At 43.9% G+C, this 17,655-nt stretch overlaps 1 protein-coding gene across 3 annotated transcripts in view; it reads left to right on the forward strand.

Moving 5' to 3' along the window:
- The window catches only part of GOLGA4 (golgin A4), a 758,002-nt gene that overhangs the window by 594,492 nt on the left and 145,855 nt on the right, over positions 1-17,655 (forward strand). For all 3 annotated transcript variants that reach the window (XM_069215119.1, XM_069215129.1, XM_069215138.1), the window contains one exon: positions 17,504-17,617. In XM_069215119.1, coding sequence (XP_069071220.1) covers positions 17,504-17,617 — 114 coding nt within the window. The remainder of the gene's footprint in view (positions 1-17,503; positions 17,618-17,655) is intronic.

Raw genomic sequence — 17,655 nt, forward strand, 5'->3', positions numbered from 1 at the left:
GATCAAAGTCACCCTGTCCTTTTTGCTTTTTGGCCTGAGCCCTTGTCAAAGCAAAAATATGCCCAGGAATGCTCAGCATTGCTGCATGAGCCTCCAACTCCACTTCAGCTGATGTCTCTAAATTGTTCCCTAGTAGACAGTCTACAGGTAAATCTGAGGCAACCACAACTTTCTATGGACCAGTAACCCCCCCCCCCCCCCCCAAGTAGAGATTCACAACATCCATGGGGTGGCTAAGAGTGTTATTATGAGCATCAGTCACTTGGTACTGGTGACCAAGTAGGTGTTGTTCAGGGTGGACCATTTTCTCTATTACCATGGTAACACTGGCACCTGTGTCCCTGTAGGCCTGAACCTCAACACCATTTATTAGGGGAAGTTGCTTGTACTTATCCATATTAAGGGGACAAGCAACCAAGGTGGCCAAATCAATGGCACCTTCAGAGACTGACACAGCCTCTGTGGTCTCCCTAACAAGACCAACCCCAACTAAATTACCAAAAGTGAGCCCAGCTACTCCCCTGGTTTGGCTATTAGTAGGTTTGCTCCCACCTCCACTGCTACTACTAGGGGCACTAGGTTTAGCAGTAGGGGTTGTGGTAGTGGGAGGATTGGTGCTTTTCTTTGGACAACTGGCATCAGTTGTCCAATGGCCTTTTACTTTACATAAATAGCACCATGGTTTCTTTACTTGATTAGAAGAGGATTTGGATCCACCACCCCCACCAGAGTGTTTTTGTGGGCCTGATGAAGACTCATTTTTAGATTTGTCCCCACCCTTGTCTGAAGACTTGCCATCCTTGTCACCCCCTGTATGAACTTTTCTGTTCACTCTTGTTCTGACCCATTTGTCTGCCTTCTTTCCCAATTCTTGGGGAGAGGTCAGATCTGAGTCCACTAGATACTGGTGCAACAAATCTGACACACAATTATTAAGAATATGCTCTCTCAGGATTAAGTTATACAGGCTTTCATAGTCGGAAACTTTACTGCCATGTAACCACCCCTCCAAGGCCTTCACTGAATGGTCAACAAAGTCTACCCAGTCTTGTGAAGTCTCCTTTTTGGTTTCTCTGAACTTGATCCTGTACTGTTCAGTGGTTAAGCCATAACCATCTAGGAGTGCATTCTTAAGAACTGTAAAAGTATTGGCATCACTTTCCTTCAGAGTAAGGAGCCTATCCCTACCCTTTCCACTGAAAGATAGCCATAGGATAGCAGCCCACTGCCTTTGAGGGACCCCATGTACAACACAGGCCCTCTCAAGTGCAGCAAACCACTTGTTAATGTCATCCCCCTCCTTGTAAGGGGGGACTATCTTGTGCAGATTCCTAGAATCATGCTCTTTTACAGGATTACTATCTGTAATACTGCTGCTGCCACCATGGGGTCCAAACCCCAACCTCTGTCTTTCTTTTTCTAAGTCAAAGGTTTCCCTGTCTAGAGCCAGCTGTTGCTGTTTAAGCTTCAGCCTGGTCTCTTCCACTCTCAATCTACTGAGCTCCCTTTCTAACATTCTCTCATCAGGGTGGGTGGGTTGGGCATGCTTAGACACAGAAGAATGGTGTGAAAGAACAGAAGGAGACCTTTCCCTAACAGTTGGCACTCTAACAACCTGGCCTAAAGGAGTAATCTCCCTACTGTGATGAGAACTCACATCAGTACCAGCCCTGCTAGGTGGCCTGCTAAGCGGCAGGTTGGAAAGAATACCATCTAATACTTTAACTGGGGCTACCCCAGAATCAGAGTGTGAACCATCAGCTAATCTCTCACCAGATGTGCCAGCTATGGTCTTATCATGTTCAATGAGCATATTAACTAACAATTCTCTAGAGGGATTCTTCCCTGCCCCTAAACCTCTATCAATGCAGAGACTCCTTGCACCTTTCCAGCTAAGGTAGTCATAAGTAGTGCTGGTCAGATCCAGAGTTTGACCTGTACCAGACATGATAGAAAAAGGTTTAAGGGACAGAAAAAGAAAGAAAAAGTTTCAGAACTTTTTAAGGAACAGAAAAAAAACTTTTTCAACTTTTAAGAAACTTTTTGAAAGTTTAGAGGTACTTTTCAGCACTTAGCAAAAAGAGTAAGAGAAGAAAAGCAAAACTTTTTTTTGGTTAGGTGTACATACACTGAACTTGTTTTGTATATTTTTCTCTTATGAAAAGTACAAAATGACAAAGTGGTAAGTAGTTGCAAGTACTTATCCCACCGCTGCACAACCAATGTAGGAGGCTGGCCTGGCTTGTAGTGGGTACCAAGGGGTACTTACACTTTGTACCAGGTCCAGTTATCCCTTATTAGTGTAGAAGAGGTGTCTAGCAGCTTAGGCTGATAGAAAAGGGTAGCTTAGCAGAGCAGCTTAGGCTGAACTAGGAGACGTGTGAAGCTCCTACTATACCACTGGTGTCATATGCACAATATCATAAGAAAACACAATACACAGATATACTAAAAATAAAGGTACTTTATTTTTATGACAATATGCCAAAGTATCTCAGTGAGTACCCTCAGTATGAGGATAGCAAATATACACACGATATATGTACACAACACCAAAATTATGCAGTAATAGCAATAGAAAACAGTGCAAGCAATGTATAGTCACAATAGATTGCAATGGGAGCACATAGGTACAGGGGCAACACAAACCATATACTCCAAAAGTGGAATGCGAATAACGTATGGACCCCAAACCTATGTGAGCTTGTAGAGGGTCGCTGGGACTGTAAGAAAACAGTGGGGGTTAGAAAAATAGCCCAACCCAAGACCCTGAAAAGTGGGTGCAAAGTGCACCTAAGTTCCCCAGAGAGCACAGAAGTCGTGATAGGGGAATTCTGCAAGGAAGACCAACACCAGCAATGCAACAACAATGGATTTCCAGACGAGAGTACCTGTGGAACAAGGAGACCAAGTCCAAGCGTCACGATCAAGTCGGGAGTGGGCAGATGCCCAGGAAATGCCAGCTGTGGGTGCAAAGAAGCTGCCACCGGATGGTAGAAGCTGTGTATTCTGCAAGAACGAAGAGGGCTAGAAACTTCCCCTTTGGAGGATGGATGTCTCACGTCGTGAAGAAGCTTGCAGAGGTGCTCCCTTGCAGAAAGACCGCAAACAAGCCTTGCTAGCTGCAAGGGTCGCGGTTAGGGTTTTTGGATGCTGCTGTGGCCCAGGAGGGACCAGAATGTCGCCAATTGCATGAGGAGACAGAGGGTGCGTCCCGCAAGACAAGGAGCCCACTCAGAAGCAAGCAGCACCCGCAGAAGTGCCGGAACAGGCACTACGAAGAAGAGTGAGCCGGAGCTCACCCGAAGTCACAAAACAAGGTCGCACGACGCCGAAAAACAACTCAGGAGGTCGTGCACTGCAGGTTAGAGTGTCGGGGACCCAGGCTTGGCTGTGCACAAAGGAAATCCTGGAAGAGTGCACAGGAGCCGGAGCAGCTGCAAATCACGCGTTTCCCAGCAATGCAGTCTAGCGTGGGGAGGCAAGGACTTACCTCCACCAAACTTGGACTGAAAAGTCACTGGACTGTGGGAGTCACTTGGACAGAGTTGCTGAGTTCCAGGGACCACGCTCGTCGTGGTGAGAGGGGACCCAGAGGACCGGTGAAGCAGTTCTTTGGTGCCTGCGGTTACAGGGGGAAGATTCCGTCGACCCACGGGAGATTTCTTCGGAGCTTCTAGTGCAGAGAGGAGGCAGACTACCCCCACAGCATGCACCACCAGGAAAACAGTAGAGAAGGTGGCAGGATCAGCTATACAAGGTTGCAGTAGTCGTCTTTGCTACTTTGTTGCGGTTTTGCAGGCTTCCAGCGCTGTCAGCGGTCGATTCCTTGGAAGAAGGTGAAGAGAGAGATGCAGAGGAACTCTGATGAGCTCTTGCATTCGTTATCTAAAGAATTCCCCAAAGATGAGACCCTAAATAGCCAGAAAAGGAGGTTTGGCTACTTAGGAAGGAGGATAGGCTAGCAACACAGGTAAGAGCCTATCAGAAGGAGTCTCTGACGTCACCTGCTGGCCCTGGCCACTCAGAGCAGTCCAGTGTGCCAGCAGCACCTCTGTTTCCAAGATGGCAGAGGTCTGGAGCACACTGGAGGAGCTCTGGGCACCTCCCAGGGGAGGTGCCGGTCAGGGGAGTGGTCACTCCCCTTTCCTTTGTACAGTTTCGCGCCAGAGCAGCGCTGGGGGATCCCTGAACCGGTGTAGACTGGCTTATGCAGAGATGGGCACCATCTGTGCCCCTCAAAGCATTTCCAGAGGCTGGGGGAGGCTACTCCTCCCCAGCCCTGACACCTTTTTCCAAAGGGAGAGGGTGTAACACCCTCTCTCTGAGAAAGTCCTTTGTTCTGCCTTCCTGGGCCAAGCCTGGCTGGACCCCAGGAGGGCAGAATCCTGTCTGAGGGGTTGGCAGCAGCTGCAGTGAAAACCCCGGAAAGGCAGTTTGGCAGTACCCGGGTCTGTGCTAGAGACCCGGGGGATCATGGAATTGTCTCCCCAATGCCAGGATGGCATTGGGGTGGCAATTCCATGATCTTAGACATGTTACATGGCCATGTTCGGAGTTACCATTGTGAAGCTATACATAGGTAGTGACCTATGTATAGTGCACGCGTGTAATGGTGTCCCCGCACTCACAAAGTCCGGGGAATTTGCCCTGAACCATGTGGGGGCATCTTGGCTAGTGCCAGGGTGCCCACACACTAAGTAACTTTGCACCCAACCTTTACCAGGTAAAGGTTAGACATATAGGTGACTTATAAGTTACTTAAATGCAGCGGTAAATGGCTGTGAAATAACGTGGACGTTATTTCACTCAGGCTGCAGTGGCAGGCCTGTGTAAGAATTGTCAGAGCTCCCTATGGGTGGCAAAAGAAATGCCGCAGCCCATAGGGATCTCCTGGAACCCCAATACCCTGGGTACCTCAGTACCATATACTAGGGAATTATAAGGGTGTTCCAGTATGCCAATGTAACTTGGTGAAATTGGTCACTAGCCTGTTAGTGACAATTTGGAAAGAAATGAGAGAGCATAACCACTGAGGTTCTGATTAGCAGAGCCTCAGTGAGACAGTTAGTCATCACACAGGTAACACATACAGGGCACACTTATGAGCACTGGGGCCCTGGCTGGCAGGGTCCCAGTGACACATACAACTAAAACAACATATATACAGTGAAATATGGGGGTAACATGCCAGGCAAGATGGTACTTTCCTACACTTATTTCATTTCTTTGTTGAGATTTAATTTTTTACTCGCTTTTATGATTTTTATGTTGAATTGATCGCCTTAAATAAGAGTATTGCTCATGTTTGGTTACTCTATATGCTTTTCAATCTGAGCTTCCTGGCTAGTTGTGCAGCCACCACAGATCAATATCCATCTACATACCACGAAGCTGAGCTGTCAGATCTTTCGTATGTGATCATGTTAAAGTCCCCCCCCCCTATCATATAGGGCAGTGGTTCCCAACCTGTGGTCCGGGGACCCCTGCGGGTCCGCAAAGCTTTCTCAGGGGGTCCGCGACTGCTTAGAAAATTAAAAGATATGAACAAATATTGACAAATTAGGTCCCGAGCTTCCAGTAATGACTCAGGCGGGGGTCCCCAGATTCCAATGATGATTCAGTGGGGATCCCTGGGTTCCATTAATGTTAAAATGGGGGTCCACATAAATTAAAAGGTTGGGAACCACTGATATAGGGCATGTGTGGATTTTCAGTCAGTATGGGAACCGATTCATCAAGTGCCCAGCCCTTCAATTGTGGGGGAGGATACACACAGACAGTAACAAATTAGCTCCTTCCCCTTTTAACATTGACTGCCACATAGCACCAATTTAGGTCTGTCCATCTACTTGCAACTGCAAATGTTCACATAGAAAGCTACTTCACCAATATGTGAATTTGCCATGCGCTGGTGGTTGATAAATGCCCATTCAAACAAAGTAGCTTTGTATACCCAATAGGTGGGTGATCTGCAAGATCATCAAGTCAAGCTTTTGCCATTGTTGAAACTTTATATCCATGCCTTAAATGATTTTATTCCACAATCTGTTAACATTTTATGTTATGAGCTATTTGTTCTTGATGTATCCTGCCAAATACCTAACCCTACTCATCATAGGTATACACTCCGGCCTCACCATTCCCAGCCTTCTTGCACATATATTTTGGTATTCTCCTTAACACCGCCACCTTTCAAGAAGCACACGGACTTCACCAAGTTAACAAACCCACCCCTATCCTTATCTACCCATCCAACCAGTTCACCCCTTATTTCTATATGTGGACTTTGAAATAACCAACACCACATTATAGGAAGTACATGTTGCCCCTAAATGGAGAGAGAAGATTTAAAATGTTGAGAAGGAATTACTTATTTCTCAGTCATGACTCAGCAGCCCTCCTTGACAACAATATTTACTGGAGCGCAGCTGAGGCAAAAAAAAATAATCCATAGAAAACATTTAGGGCAATAAACATCCAGGAGTCATATAAAACATACAGTTGTAGTATAAGCCAGGCTGGATCATATACTTCTTGGCCAGCTTGCATTGTGATCCATCCTGACAAGATGGATGACCCCCTATGCTTGACTTGTGACTTTATCAGCAGGACATGAGAAGCTCACCATATCTGGCAGAGGGCATGTGTATAAGGTATAGACACTGGGGGGGACATAACCTCCTCAGTGTCAAACGTCATGGTGTACGTAGCCCTCCCTTGGCTAGAACGGTATTTCCCCGGATTGCCATGTGACAAGATTTGCACTCCGTTAGTATTGGGGACATGGGTTGAGTAGTGTCAGGCTCTCCTGTCCCCAAGGAAGGGATGTTCTGCGCTGTAGTCTTGCAACGGAGAGTGCTCCCTCTAGCAAGTCCCACAGTTCCTTTGGTTTGAAAATGTACCATGACTTCCCATACCCTATTATTCTGAGATTGGCAGAAACACCTAGCTCCCTGAGCCACTCTCATGATGTGTTAAAAAGCTCCTGCTCTGCTTTTATGCAGCTTGTGCAAATCAGCAACAAGTAGCATCTTTGTATTCTCTTAAGAATGTGGGCTTACTCTTCTTGCTTCCCACAGGATGACTTCTCTATCCTGATAATTGAGGAGCCTGGCAAAGATTAACCCAGTCGGAAGATTGGATGGTGGAGGCTGCTTATAAGCACTACCCACGTGTGCCCACAAAATGCAAAAGAAAATACCCTAGGTTTCAGTACTTTTAATATCCATTCCTCAGTGCAAAATCCTATTCTTGGGCCCTCAGACTTTTCCTGGGTTCTGATAAATATAACACAGATATGGCATGATTGTATCCCCCACTCTCTGTGAAAATGATTTGGTGTCACCTGTAGTTTCTGTAGTTTGCTTAGCTGTGTGAACTTCTCGTACATATTTAGAATTCCATTTTTCTTTTTACTTGACACTCTGAGACCCTGAAACCTATCCTGAAAAGATTCATTTCTATATTTACAATGTTTATCTTGTGCTCAGGAGTCACTCATGAAATATTAAGTATGTACACTATGTTCCTGATACAGAATTGGTACTGCTGCTGGGAGGAAGAAATCTCATTGCTATCTTGTGCAGCACTCATCATGATTCTACAGTGAGAGTTCTAGAGAGCATAGATTTCTAGTTAATTCACCTGATGGTGCCTTGTTTACTAACACTGCCCGTTGTTAAGTCCAGTTACCTGTAACAAAGTACATTCTTAGATATGGTGCAGCAACTCAGCAAAGCCATTTCACTGTAAGGCGGCAAAGATATGTGATGCACCTCGCCTTAGGCAACTGACATTCAACCCCAGGCCACAAGTGCTTTTCTCTAGCATGTTTTTTAATCAGGCTAGTATACTTGAAGGATCTCTTCGCAACCTTCCATTATCTAGTTCACATATGCAGTCTAACCTGTGAGGAACAAGCTGAGGGTTAAAAGTATCAGCAGTCTGAGCAGTTCGAAAATCATCAACCTAAATAGTCACAACCAATACGGGTGATGTAATTTCAGGGAGCAGACCACACTAGGTGGGAGGCTGATGCTGCTGCCATTCTGGATTTCTTCTTTCCTTCCTCCCCTCAGCCTACAAGATTGGCACACAGTGCAGCTGCTAACCTGGGAAGTGAAGTGGTCTGATCCATGTGAAGGCAAAAAGAAAGGCCAATCCCAAGCTATCCACTGTATTGCACTGCATCCTTTTAACTCCTTCAGATCCCAACCACAGCACAGGCCTCTTTATCAGTGCATATATAAACTTCAGGAATATACTTCCAGAAAGTCCAGGGTGTCCCCGAATGGGCATCATGACAAAAAACGTAAGCTGAGTCACACCAGACAAGAAAAGAGGAAGGGGGCTGGTCTACAGTAACAGTACACAGTGAGTGTTCTGTTATTTAGGATACCGAGATGCTCTGGCGGCTCAGGATAGTTCTCCAGTCTCCCCTTTCTGATAATGAAAAATCTGCCAGGGTCCAAGTTATTTCTCAGGAGACCGCTCCAGCTTGCACCTCCCAATGTCTTTGCAAGTGCCTCCAAATGGTGGTTCCAGTGGTACCTAGTAGCTATCACACTCCTACAAATTTGACAGTTTTGACTATTATATGCCACTAAAAGCTGCAAGAATGGCCCTAGCCTGCTGATATTTATTTATTTGTAATAATATATATGAAATTGCTTAACACTCTGAAGATGTACTGTGTTTAAAAATAGACAGATAGCACTACTATGTGGCAGTCCTTCTGTTGTTGAGAAATAAGTACCGGAACTGAGCACTTGCATACAGTGACACAAATTAAGCACTGGATCGACTCAGGATGACTGCCTTTCATCTTTCCAGTATTGAAAAAAGAGCACCTTGAGATGGGATCATGGCCTCACCTTTTCTTAACAACATCACAGCAAGTCCACAATCTGTTGTAGCAAGCACTATGGAAAATCAATTATTATAAAGTTGGATTATCTATTCTGCTCTTTCACGACACTAGGGTTAACATGCCTCTGCAAAGGTGATGGGCTGGAGCTGAAGGTTAATCAGGGCCAGATATACCATTCTGCAATGGTGACATTTCCTCATTAGACTGTTGCCCAAGGGGTGACTTTAGGATCACAATTGGCTGCATGACCAACCATAAAAAGACTGCTTTATCCAAATACCAGGGTGCCAATAATAAATACAGTGAGTCTAATGCACTTTAGGATGAGTGGAGTGGTTATTATTTTTATTTTTTGCTAGCTGGGTTATTCACTTAAAAGAATGGTGATTCTCACCCACTACGGTGTCCTTCTTCATCATTGGGTCCCTCCCACTCTGGTCCTCACTTGAGACCACAGGGGGCTCCAACTGTAGCTTTTTGTGAGGTTGAGGTGTTTTGAAATTAAGTTGTTCATTGTGCCTCTGGGTTACAGATTGTCAGAGAAGTTAATTTATACCTCCCACACAGTACGGTATAATGCAAGGAACCTGAATAACTGAAAATAATACCTCCACTCATCTCCTTAAAGCACGGTCTCACTGTATCTATTATTAGGGTCCTGGTATTTGTTGATGCGTGGGTGGCTATACCTTTAACATCCTGTAATTTAACTGATAACCTCTCACTCCCGGTTGTATGGTTGATACAACCATTAAAAGCCCACAGTGCCCCATTCTAGTTGTGGCCTCCTCCATGGGGCTAGTTTGAACATGTTTGGCAAGGTTGATTTTGGTTTCCAGTCCAGCGCTCATCCTAACTGGAAACTGAAATCTTAGTATCTCCTGTCACCAGTCAGGTAGGAAACACTGCATTTAGGTATGCGTAGGAGCACTCACCGTGCTGGTTCGAGTCTATCCTATGAAACTACAGAAAATGTCACCCTTTTCAGTAGCCTGCTTCCTGACTCAGCTGTTTCTCTTAAAGAATGCCAGCCTAGGAAGGCATTTTAGGTGAAGCGTGCAAGCGCTTTGACCTGTTGTAAACAAAGTGGGCTTTTAACCACGCCCACATCACACCCATCACTGTCATTCATTTGTGGGCTTGCCTTTCAAAAATCCCTTGATGTCATTGGTAATTGCTTTATGTTTGACCTACCTTGGGCATTTTTTTGTTCTTGTCCTCATTCACCTCCCTAACCAGAAACAGGATGGGCTCTTCAAGATCTCTTGTAACATTAGAAAGTATCCTTCGACCTTGTATCTGATATCTCTGAGGAGGCCCCTGCTTGAAGTGGCCAGAATCACTGATGTGTCCTGGCATTACAACCCGACTTCAGAGCATGTCACAGGATCAATGATTAGTGTAATCATAGGACAGTCATCACATGGGCACTCATAAATGTTCCATTCCTAGCCTCATCGCTAATGGGAGCTAAAATGTGTATCTTCTATTTTCCACCTCCTTCACCTCAAGCTTTAAGTTGTAAATTAGAGAATCCTTCCACACAAGAGATACCGCAGAGGGCTAACCTATCTTTTGCATATCTCCCTCTGGGCTAGTAATACAATATATATTTTTTAAAAGTAACTTAGCCCTGTCTCTATTTAACTTCACTTGATCTTGGAAGCTTCCAAAAATAACATGAGAAGGGTTAACCTGGCAGTTGATAGAGAGAATTTCACTTACTGCCACCTAGACATCCTCCCAAAATTGACTGATCTGAGGGCACTTCAAAAACATGTGCAGGTCATTGGCACAACCCACTCCGCATTTCTTGCAGCTGACCAGGTTGCCAGGTGTCAGTTTTGATAACTTCTCTGGGATCCCAAAAAGGCTGGATGATTGGAAAACATGTTTTCTCCTTAGAGAGGCAGGTTTAACTGTGGTATACAAAAGACTAGTAGATAATTGCCATACATTTCTTATCTGTGTTCCAGGCAAGTGTTCTCCCCAAATTTCTTCTGACAGAGTAAATTCTCTGTGGGTGATAGCCATCACCAACAAGTACCATCTTGTCACTTCCTTCTTCATTGGGGCCATCTGATATAGTAGCTCTTCCAGCTCATTGGAGGACCCCACCTTTTCATTCACACTCTGCATCCAGTTCTTCATTTGGAGGTATTTAAATTTAGAAAGCTTCCCACTCATTTCTATTTTGAGATCCTCCCAGGACATCAAACCTCCGCTGTGACAGAGTTGGCACAATTCCAGAAACCCAGCCTCCCTCAGTGGCATAGCCAGACTGTCGCTAACCCACTTCGGCGAACCTGGGGAGTCCCATGTAGGAGCAAGCTTGCTATGATATGGTAACTTAATAGATCTCCTGACACCATACCAAAGTTCTACCAGGTTTTGCAGCATATTAAACCTCACCTTTTTAAAGAACTTGGGGTCTCCGAATTTGTATAAAAGCCCGCCTGTGTTTCATGAATGATTTCTATCATTATTTTGCATATGGGCCCCAACCCAGAGTCGCCCAGTCCATTCAATAGCCCTTTTCCATCTTTTAAGAAGAATGCCCATGCGTAATACTGAAGGTGGGGCAAAGTCAGCCCCCCTTTCTCTTTCTTCCTTCTCAGCTTTTTCCAGGCAATCTTGCCCCCTTTGCAGCCCAGATAAAGCTGTTCATTTTACCCTTAAGTCTGCTCAGCGAAGCTTTATTAAACATCAAGGGTATTGAGTAAAAAGATGAAAGCGAGGTTGGCAATATAGACTTCTTAATTATATTGATTCTTCCTAAGATGGTGAGGGGTAGATGCGCCCAACTCCTCAATAGCGTACAGGAGTCTCTCATAACCTTCGTAAAATTAACTTCTACGATTTTATTTATATCTTAAGTAATAACACCAGGTACCTCAGTTCCTTTTTTCCTCGGACACCCTTCCACAGCATGTTCCAAGCCATAACTTCTGTCTTATCATTATTAACAGCATATCCAGCCACCTTCCCAAATTCCACTGTCAGCTCCGCCAAAAGTGGTATTGTACGCCTTAAATCAGTTGTATAAACTATTAAATCATCAGCATAGAGGGAGACTTTCCTACACCAGTCCATATACCTGAAGGGTGTTATCCTCTGTTCTCCCCTAATTTTACATGCTAAAGGTTTTATATATAGATTAAACAACCGTGGGGATAGTGGACATCCTTGCCTCATTCTTCTTTCAATTTTAAAGGGTTGAGTTAGAGAACCATTAACCAATATTCTAGTATAAGGATTTTGGTAGATCTTTTGCAGTGGCTGTGTGAACTACCCTCCCGGGTTAAAAATGACACAAAGGGTATTCAAGTATGTCTAGTTAACCTTGTTGAAAGCCTTTGTAGCACTTATCATAACTACCGCCAAGGTTACCTCACATGTATTAGCTAGATGTATTGAACCTATTAAAACATGTGTCTACTCATGCATATATCTGCCTTTCAAAAACCCTTTCTCATCCTCGTGTATAAGCCCAACTATAACATCACTTAATCTATTGGCCAAAATCTTTGGAAATACCTTGTCACCACAATTTAACAGGGAAATGGTCCTATACGAATTGAAACTCTTACAGTTTTTCCCTGGTTTTAATATTACAATAACAATAGTCTCTTTCTATGACAGAGGGAGCCTATCACCTGCCTCCAAGATGCCATCACATAGGTCCGTCAGAACCTGCGTTATGCTACTACCTAAGACTTTTTAGATTTCCATTGGTAATTCAATCTGGCCTGGTGCTTTCCCTAATTTACCAGACTTTATGACCTGCTACACTTCAGTCTGCCCTATATGCTCATTGAAGACCATGTTGTCCTCATCACTCAATGTGGCCAAATCTAACTCCTTTACCCAGCTCTTAACTGCCTCTGGTGACACCTCTTATTTTTCTGAATAAAATGCCTCAAAAAACTCTGAAAGGATTCCCCAATCTCCCTGCCACTTCTACTTATGACCCTATTCTCATACACTGTATTTCATTAACTGTATTCATGACTGACTCTGATTTTATTTTCCAGGCCAGTAGTTTGCCACAGTTTTCCTCATATTAAAAGGGCGCCATCCTATTCACTTCGCACCCCTTCCCGATTCTACCCTCTATCTCAACTAAGAGCTCATACCACACTTCCTGATCTGACGTTCACAATTGATCAATTTCCTCGTCATCAAGATCCAGCTGTGCCAATCTCTGCTCTATCTCCTGCACGCACTCTTCCAGCCTATTAATTTCTTCCTTATATACCTTCCTCTTGAACGAGCCCAACCTCATCAAGCTCCCCCTTAAAAAAGTTTTGAAGGCATCCCACACCATAGCAGGAGGGGTGAACCTGAGTTTAAACAAAAGAACTCCTCTACTTCCGCACGTAGTTCTACTACCACTTTCTCATCTTATAATAGCATTCTGTCCAAAGTCCATCCAATCTGGCCGGTATTCCCTGTTAACCGAATAGTCAGAATAAGGGCCGAATGGTCTGACAAATGATCACCCACATGCAACACTTCCTCCACATTCTCCTTTAAAATCCCATCTATTAAGACATAATCAATCCTTGACTGATACCTATATTTTTTATTATTGTAAGTGTATCCGCATAAAGAGCCCATGCTCCATACATTGTATTGTCCCAGCTGAGACATCATGGTTATCACTTGAAGTCGCATTTTTCGTTTATCCTCGATCTACTACCTAATGTTCTATCCAATTCATAGTTCAACACAAAATTTAAATCCCCCATTCAGGTAATGGGGTCAGAAAATTTCAGCAAGTGTTGAAATAGTACCAAGGGTGCAATGACATCATTATTAGGCCTGTAATATCCCGTGGGGGTATATGCACATTCATACACCACCAATTTCCCCTTTTCCCATCCTCATCTACTACACTCTCCTGAAGGGTGAGATAGGATGTTTTTTTAAGTAAGAGGACTACTCCTTTAATACCCACATTCTGGCTAGTACACACAAGTTGTTGTAACCACCTTCATGATCTAAACAACTCTATAACTTATTCCTTAGTCAGGTGTGTTTCATGTAATACCAATACATTTGCCTGGGAGTCCTTCAAATATTGCAGCAGAGTCCTTCACCTGTTCTTCACCCGTAAGCCATTCATGTTCCAGGACAGAAACCGCAGCACTTCTACCCTCTTCATCTAACATATGTTTTATCTCCAAAATCAACTTGGGTAACCCCCTGAAACCATCCACTTCTCAACCACTTTTGAGGACATATTTTTATTTTTTTCCCCCTCATGCTCTCCACCCTGTATCTACCAAACAATCCCCCCCCCCCTCCCCAAAACCTCCTATATCCCAACCTTAATCCATAGCGGTCCCTAGGAGAACCCTCTCTACCTACTTTCTCATGACACCACCGCCTTTGAGAGGGACCCCTGCTAAGCACAAACTTATGTGAAACAAAAAGACTAACAAGCGCACACATCAACATTTCGTGACCTTGTAACTTCTAAACCATGGCCTGTCTTAAAGGGGGACACCAGCCGGGGGGAGTGGTAGACTACACTCACTATCCCTCTTGACTGCCCCTTTCCAAATCCTTGATTTGAATCATCCACTTCAATGCAGTCCTTAAAATTTGACATTTTGTTATTTGCCATGACTCTCAAAGTAGTGGAGAACTTCAACTTGGCCGTGGCCTCCAACTTCTTTAACACATCCCTCCTCTCCCTCCAGCTCCCATTGCCTATTAAGTGTTATATTTGAGAGATCAGATCTGATTTCAAAGGGGACTCTTTCCACCGTAGGTGACTTCTGCTTCAACACAGTCGATAAAATGTGTTCTCTATTTGCATATGTGTGAAAATTAACCAAAATCTTCCTCGGCTTGTCTCTATTAGGGCGCTTCCTGAAAGGGTCCCTGTGTACCCTTTGATTTTTCCCTTGCAATATCTTCTTCCGTATCCTCCACTTGCACCCCTTTTGTGTTCAAGCGGACCAACAGGGCTTTCAAATCGCCACCCTCCTTCTCCTCCTGGACATTTAGAAATCTCATTATTCCTTCTTTGATTATTTTTCAATTATTCTAGTTTGGTTGTCGTACCCTCCTCCCCAGGTTCCAGTCTCTGTGTTTCCTCCTTATTTCACTCCACTGGTTCTTTCAGGGCCCTTACAGCTTCCTCCAGGGCAGCTGTTCTGCCTGCCAGATCATCAAGCTTTTTACCAAGATCCTCACACGAGCCTCTTATCTCTTTCTGATTTATTTTCGAGATCTCAAAGTCAAACCCAACTTCCATGGCTAGGGATCTAAGCATACCTGTAATAATAGACTGATTAGGAGACTCTTATCTGCAACTTTGCTGTGGCTCTACTTCATTTCCCACTAAAGCTTGTTGTGATGCCCCCCTAAACAAAACTGTAGCAGTGGTCTCCAGCTCCAGCTGGGAATTAGACCGTTCTGACTGATCAAGCTCGGGCATTTGAAGACGATAGTTCAATGACAATCCATTTGTAGGATCTGGACAAGGGCCATTGCTTTCATTTCCCAGTTCACCCACCTCTCCTGTATTTAAGTGATCCAAAGCCTGGGGCAGTTTTGTTACCGCCTTGCAGACTGACCTCAGTACATGGATAAATGCACAATTGCTGATATACTACAGCATGGGTGAATATTTTTTTTCTTTTTTCTCTCCCCTTTGTGCTTCGTGGCAGGTATGTCCATCACAGCATGAAAAGCGGCAATAAGAAAACTCCATCGCCTTTATTGTAGTGCTGGACGCATTGTTCACAGTTTTACCTAATCAAAGTAATTTATTTTGGCTGTCCCCTTTATGCTCCATAGCTTTCCCAAAAACACTAATAATTAATAAATGCTTTATGTAAAAACACAGAAACCCACAACCCCCGCTCTCCAGGCACAGCAGGAGAGCAAATACTACAATATTCACTGCACTCTGGAAAGTCACCCCATAATGCTTTGCAAGCATTCTTTTTCAAAACAGTTTTGCACTTACCGCAACCAAAATGTTTAGCATGACACACACTTTCTGTTTGGTCTTCTAGGTTAGTGGGAACCCCAAAATAATAACCCCTCCCTCTATTCGGTGTCTTTTTGACCTCTCTCATGGCTGGAACTTTTTTTTTTCAGTTGAGAGTAGTTAGTGTTTTGTCTTGTTTGTAATAGTTGTGTTCTAAGGGCCTTACCATTGCAGTAGGTCTGCTAGGCCTGAACATGTGTTAGGCATTACACCCTCTAGGGGCTAAATATATAGTTGCACTACATTAATTCGTCATTCTGTTTTCATGTGGTTATGCCCTCTAGGGGCTGATTATATGGTTACATGACCATGTTTCTTACAAATGATATTTTTATTGTGGTGTCCTCTAGGAGCTGTGCTGAGCATTAAAGTCAACATACCACAATATTTACTACACCAGATAGTCACGTAATGCTTTGCAGGGCATTCTTTTACAAAACATTTTTGCTCATAAGTCAGCCTGTGGTGGTCCGAGGCCACCTTTGAAACGTTCACCACAACCTGTTCTTTCTGTCTAGATCATCTCTGGGTCCCCAGACTAGGTTAGTGGGGCCCCAAAATAATAACCCCTCCATCCATTCAGTATCTTTTTAACCTCTTTCATGGCTGGAACTTTTGTTTTACATTTGAGAGTAGTTTGTGTGTTAAGGTTCTTGTTTGTAATATCATTGCAGTAGGCCTGCTAGCCCTGAAAACGTGTAATGCACCACACCCTCTAGGGACTAAATTTATGGTTACACTGGAATACTTTCGGTCATTTTGTTTTCCTGGTATATGTTAACATAACCATGTTTCTTACAAATGCTCTTTTCATTGTGGTGTCCTCTAGGGGCTGTTCTGAGCATTACAGTCTAATGCCAAGCGTTTATTTTTGATAAAGGTCTTTATTGGGTATATATGATAGGTGTATATGTTTTATTCATCTCTCCTTATTGCAATTATGACAGTGGTTAAGGCCATCTTAACATCCTTATTACACTAGGACTATTTGAGCACTCTTGATATATTTGGGTGACCCTTCTAGTTTATTACTCTTGTTACTCCTCCGTGGGTGTCTTGTTTTGGGAATTGTCAAAGCCAGCCAGCAACTTTGATGGTGGGGTGGTGAAAGTGGTATCCTATTGAGATTAGCATGGTAGATTTAAACTAGGATGCTAAATGGCAACATTTTCATTTGTGACTGCAGATAGAGGAAGAAGGTAAATGGAATTGTTTTAGTTATATTCAGGGCCACTGGAATTATGTGGCAGGAAAAGACCAAATTATGAGGCAGGGTTGACTTTTTAGGTGCCAAGAAAGGCCCAGTTATGAATTTACAATGTCAATAGCTCTAACTCAAGCAAATGCGAGACAAATTGAAATGCTTGTTTACGTGGGAAGTGGTTTGGGGCGAGAGTGTCTTTGTTATTAGAATTAAACACTATTATGACTAATGCAAGGAGCCTTCGAAATGCAGGTTTTTAACTTACAGAATAGCAGTTATAAGTACTTCCTCCAAATAATACATTATTATAGGGACGATTTTCTACCTTGCTAACTGGTGAAATGCACCCCTGTTGTTTACTTCATGCACTGAAAAGTTGGTTAATTTACGAATGTCATTCAAAAATCTCCTGTTTTAGGCTCGAGAAGAAGAAATGACAGCTAAGGTGGCTGAGCTGCAGGCGCAGCTGGAAGAACTACAGACTCAATACGCACAGAAGGTGGCAGAGCAAGAGAATAGGAGTGCTGATGGGGTGAGCTGGCATTTCAGTTTGTTTTGCGTTGTATAAAT

The sequence above is a fragment of the Pleurodeles waltl genome, chromosome 2_1 (genome assembly GCF_031143425.1).
Source record: "Pleurodeles waltl isolate 20211129_DDA chromosome 2_1, aPleWal1.hap1.20221129, whole genome shotgun sequence".
Taxonomy (NCBI): Eukaryota; Metazoa; Chordata; class Amphibia; order Caudata; family Salamandridae; genus Pleurodeles; species Pleurodeles waltl.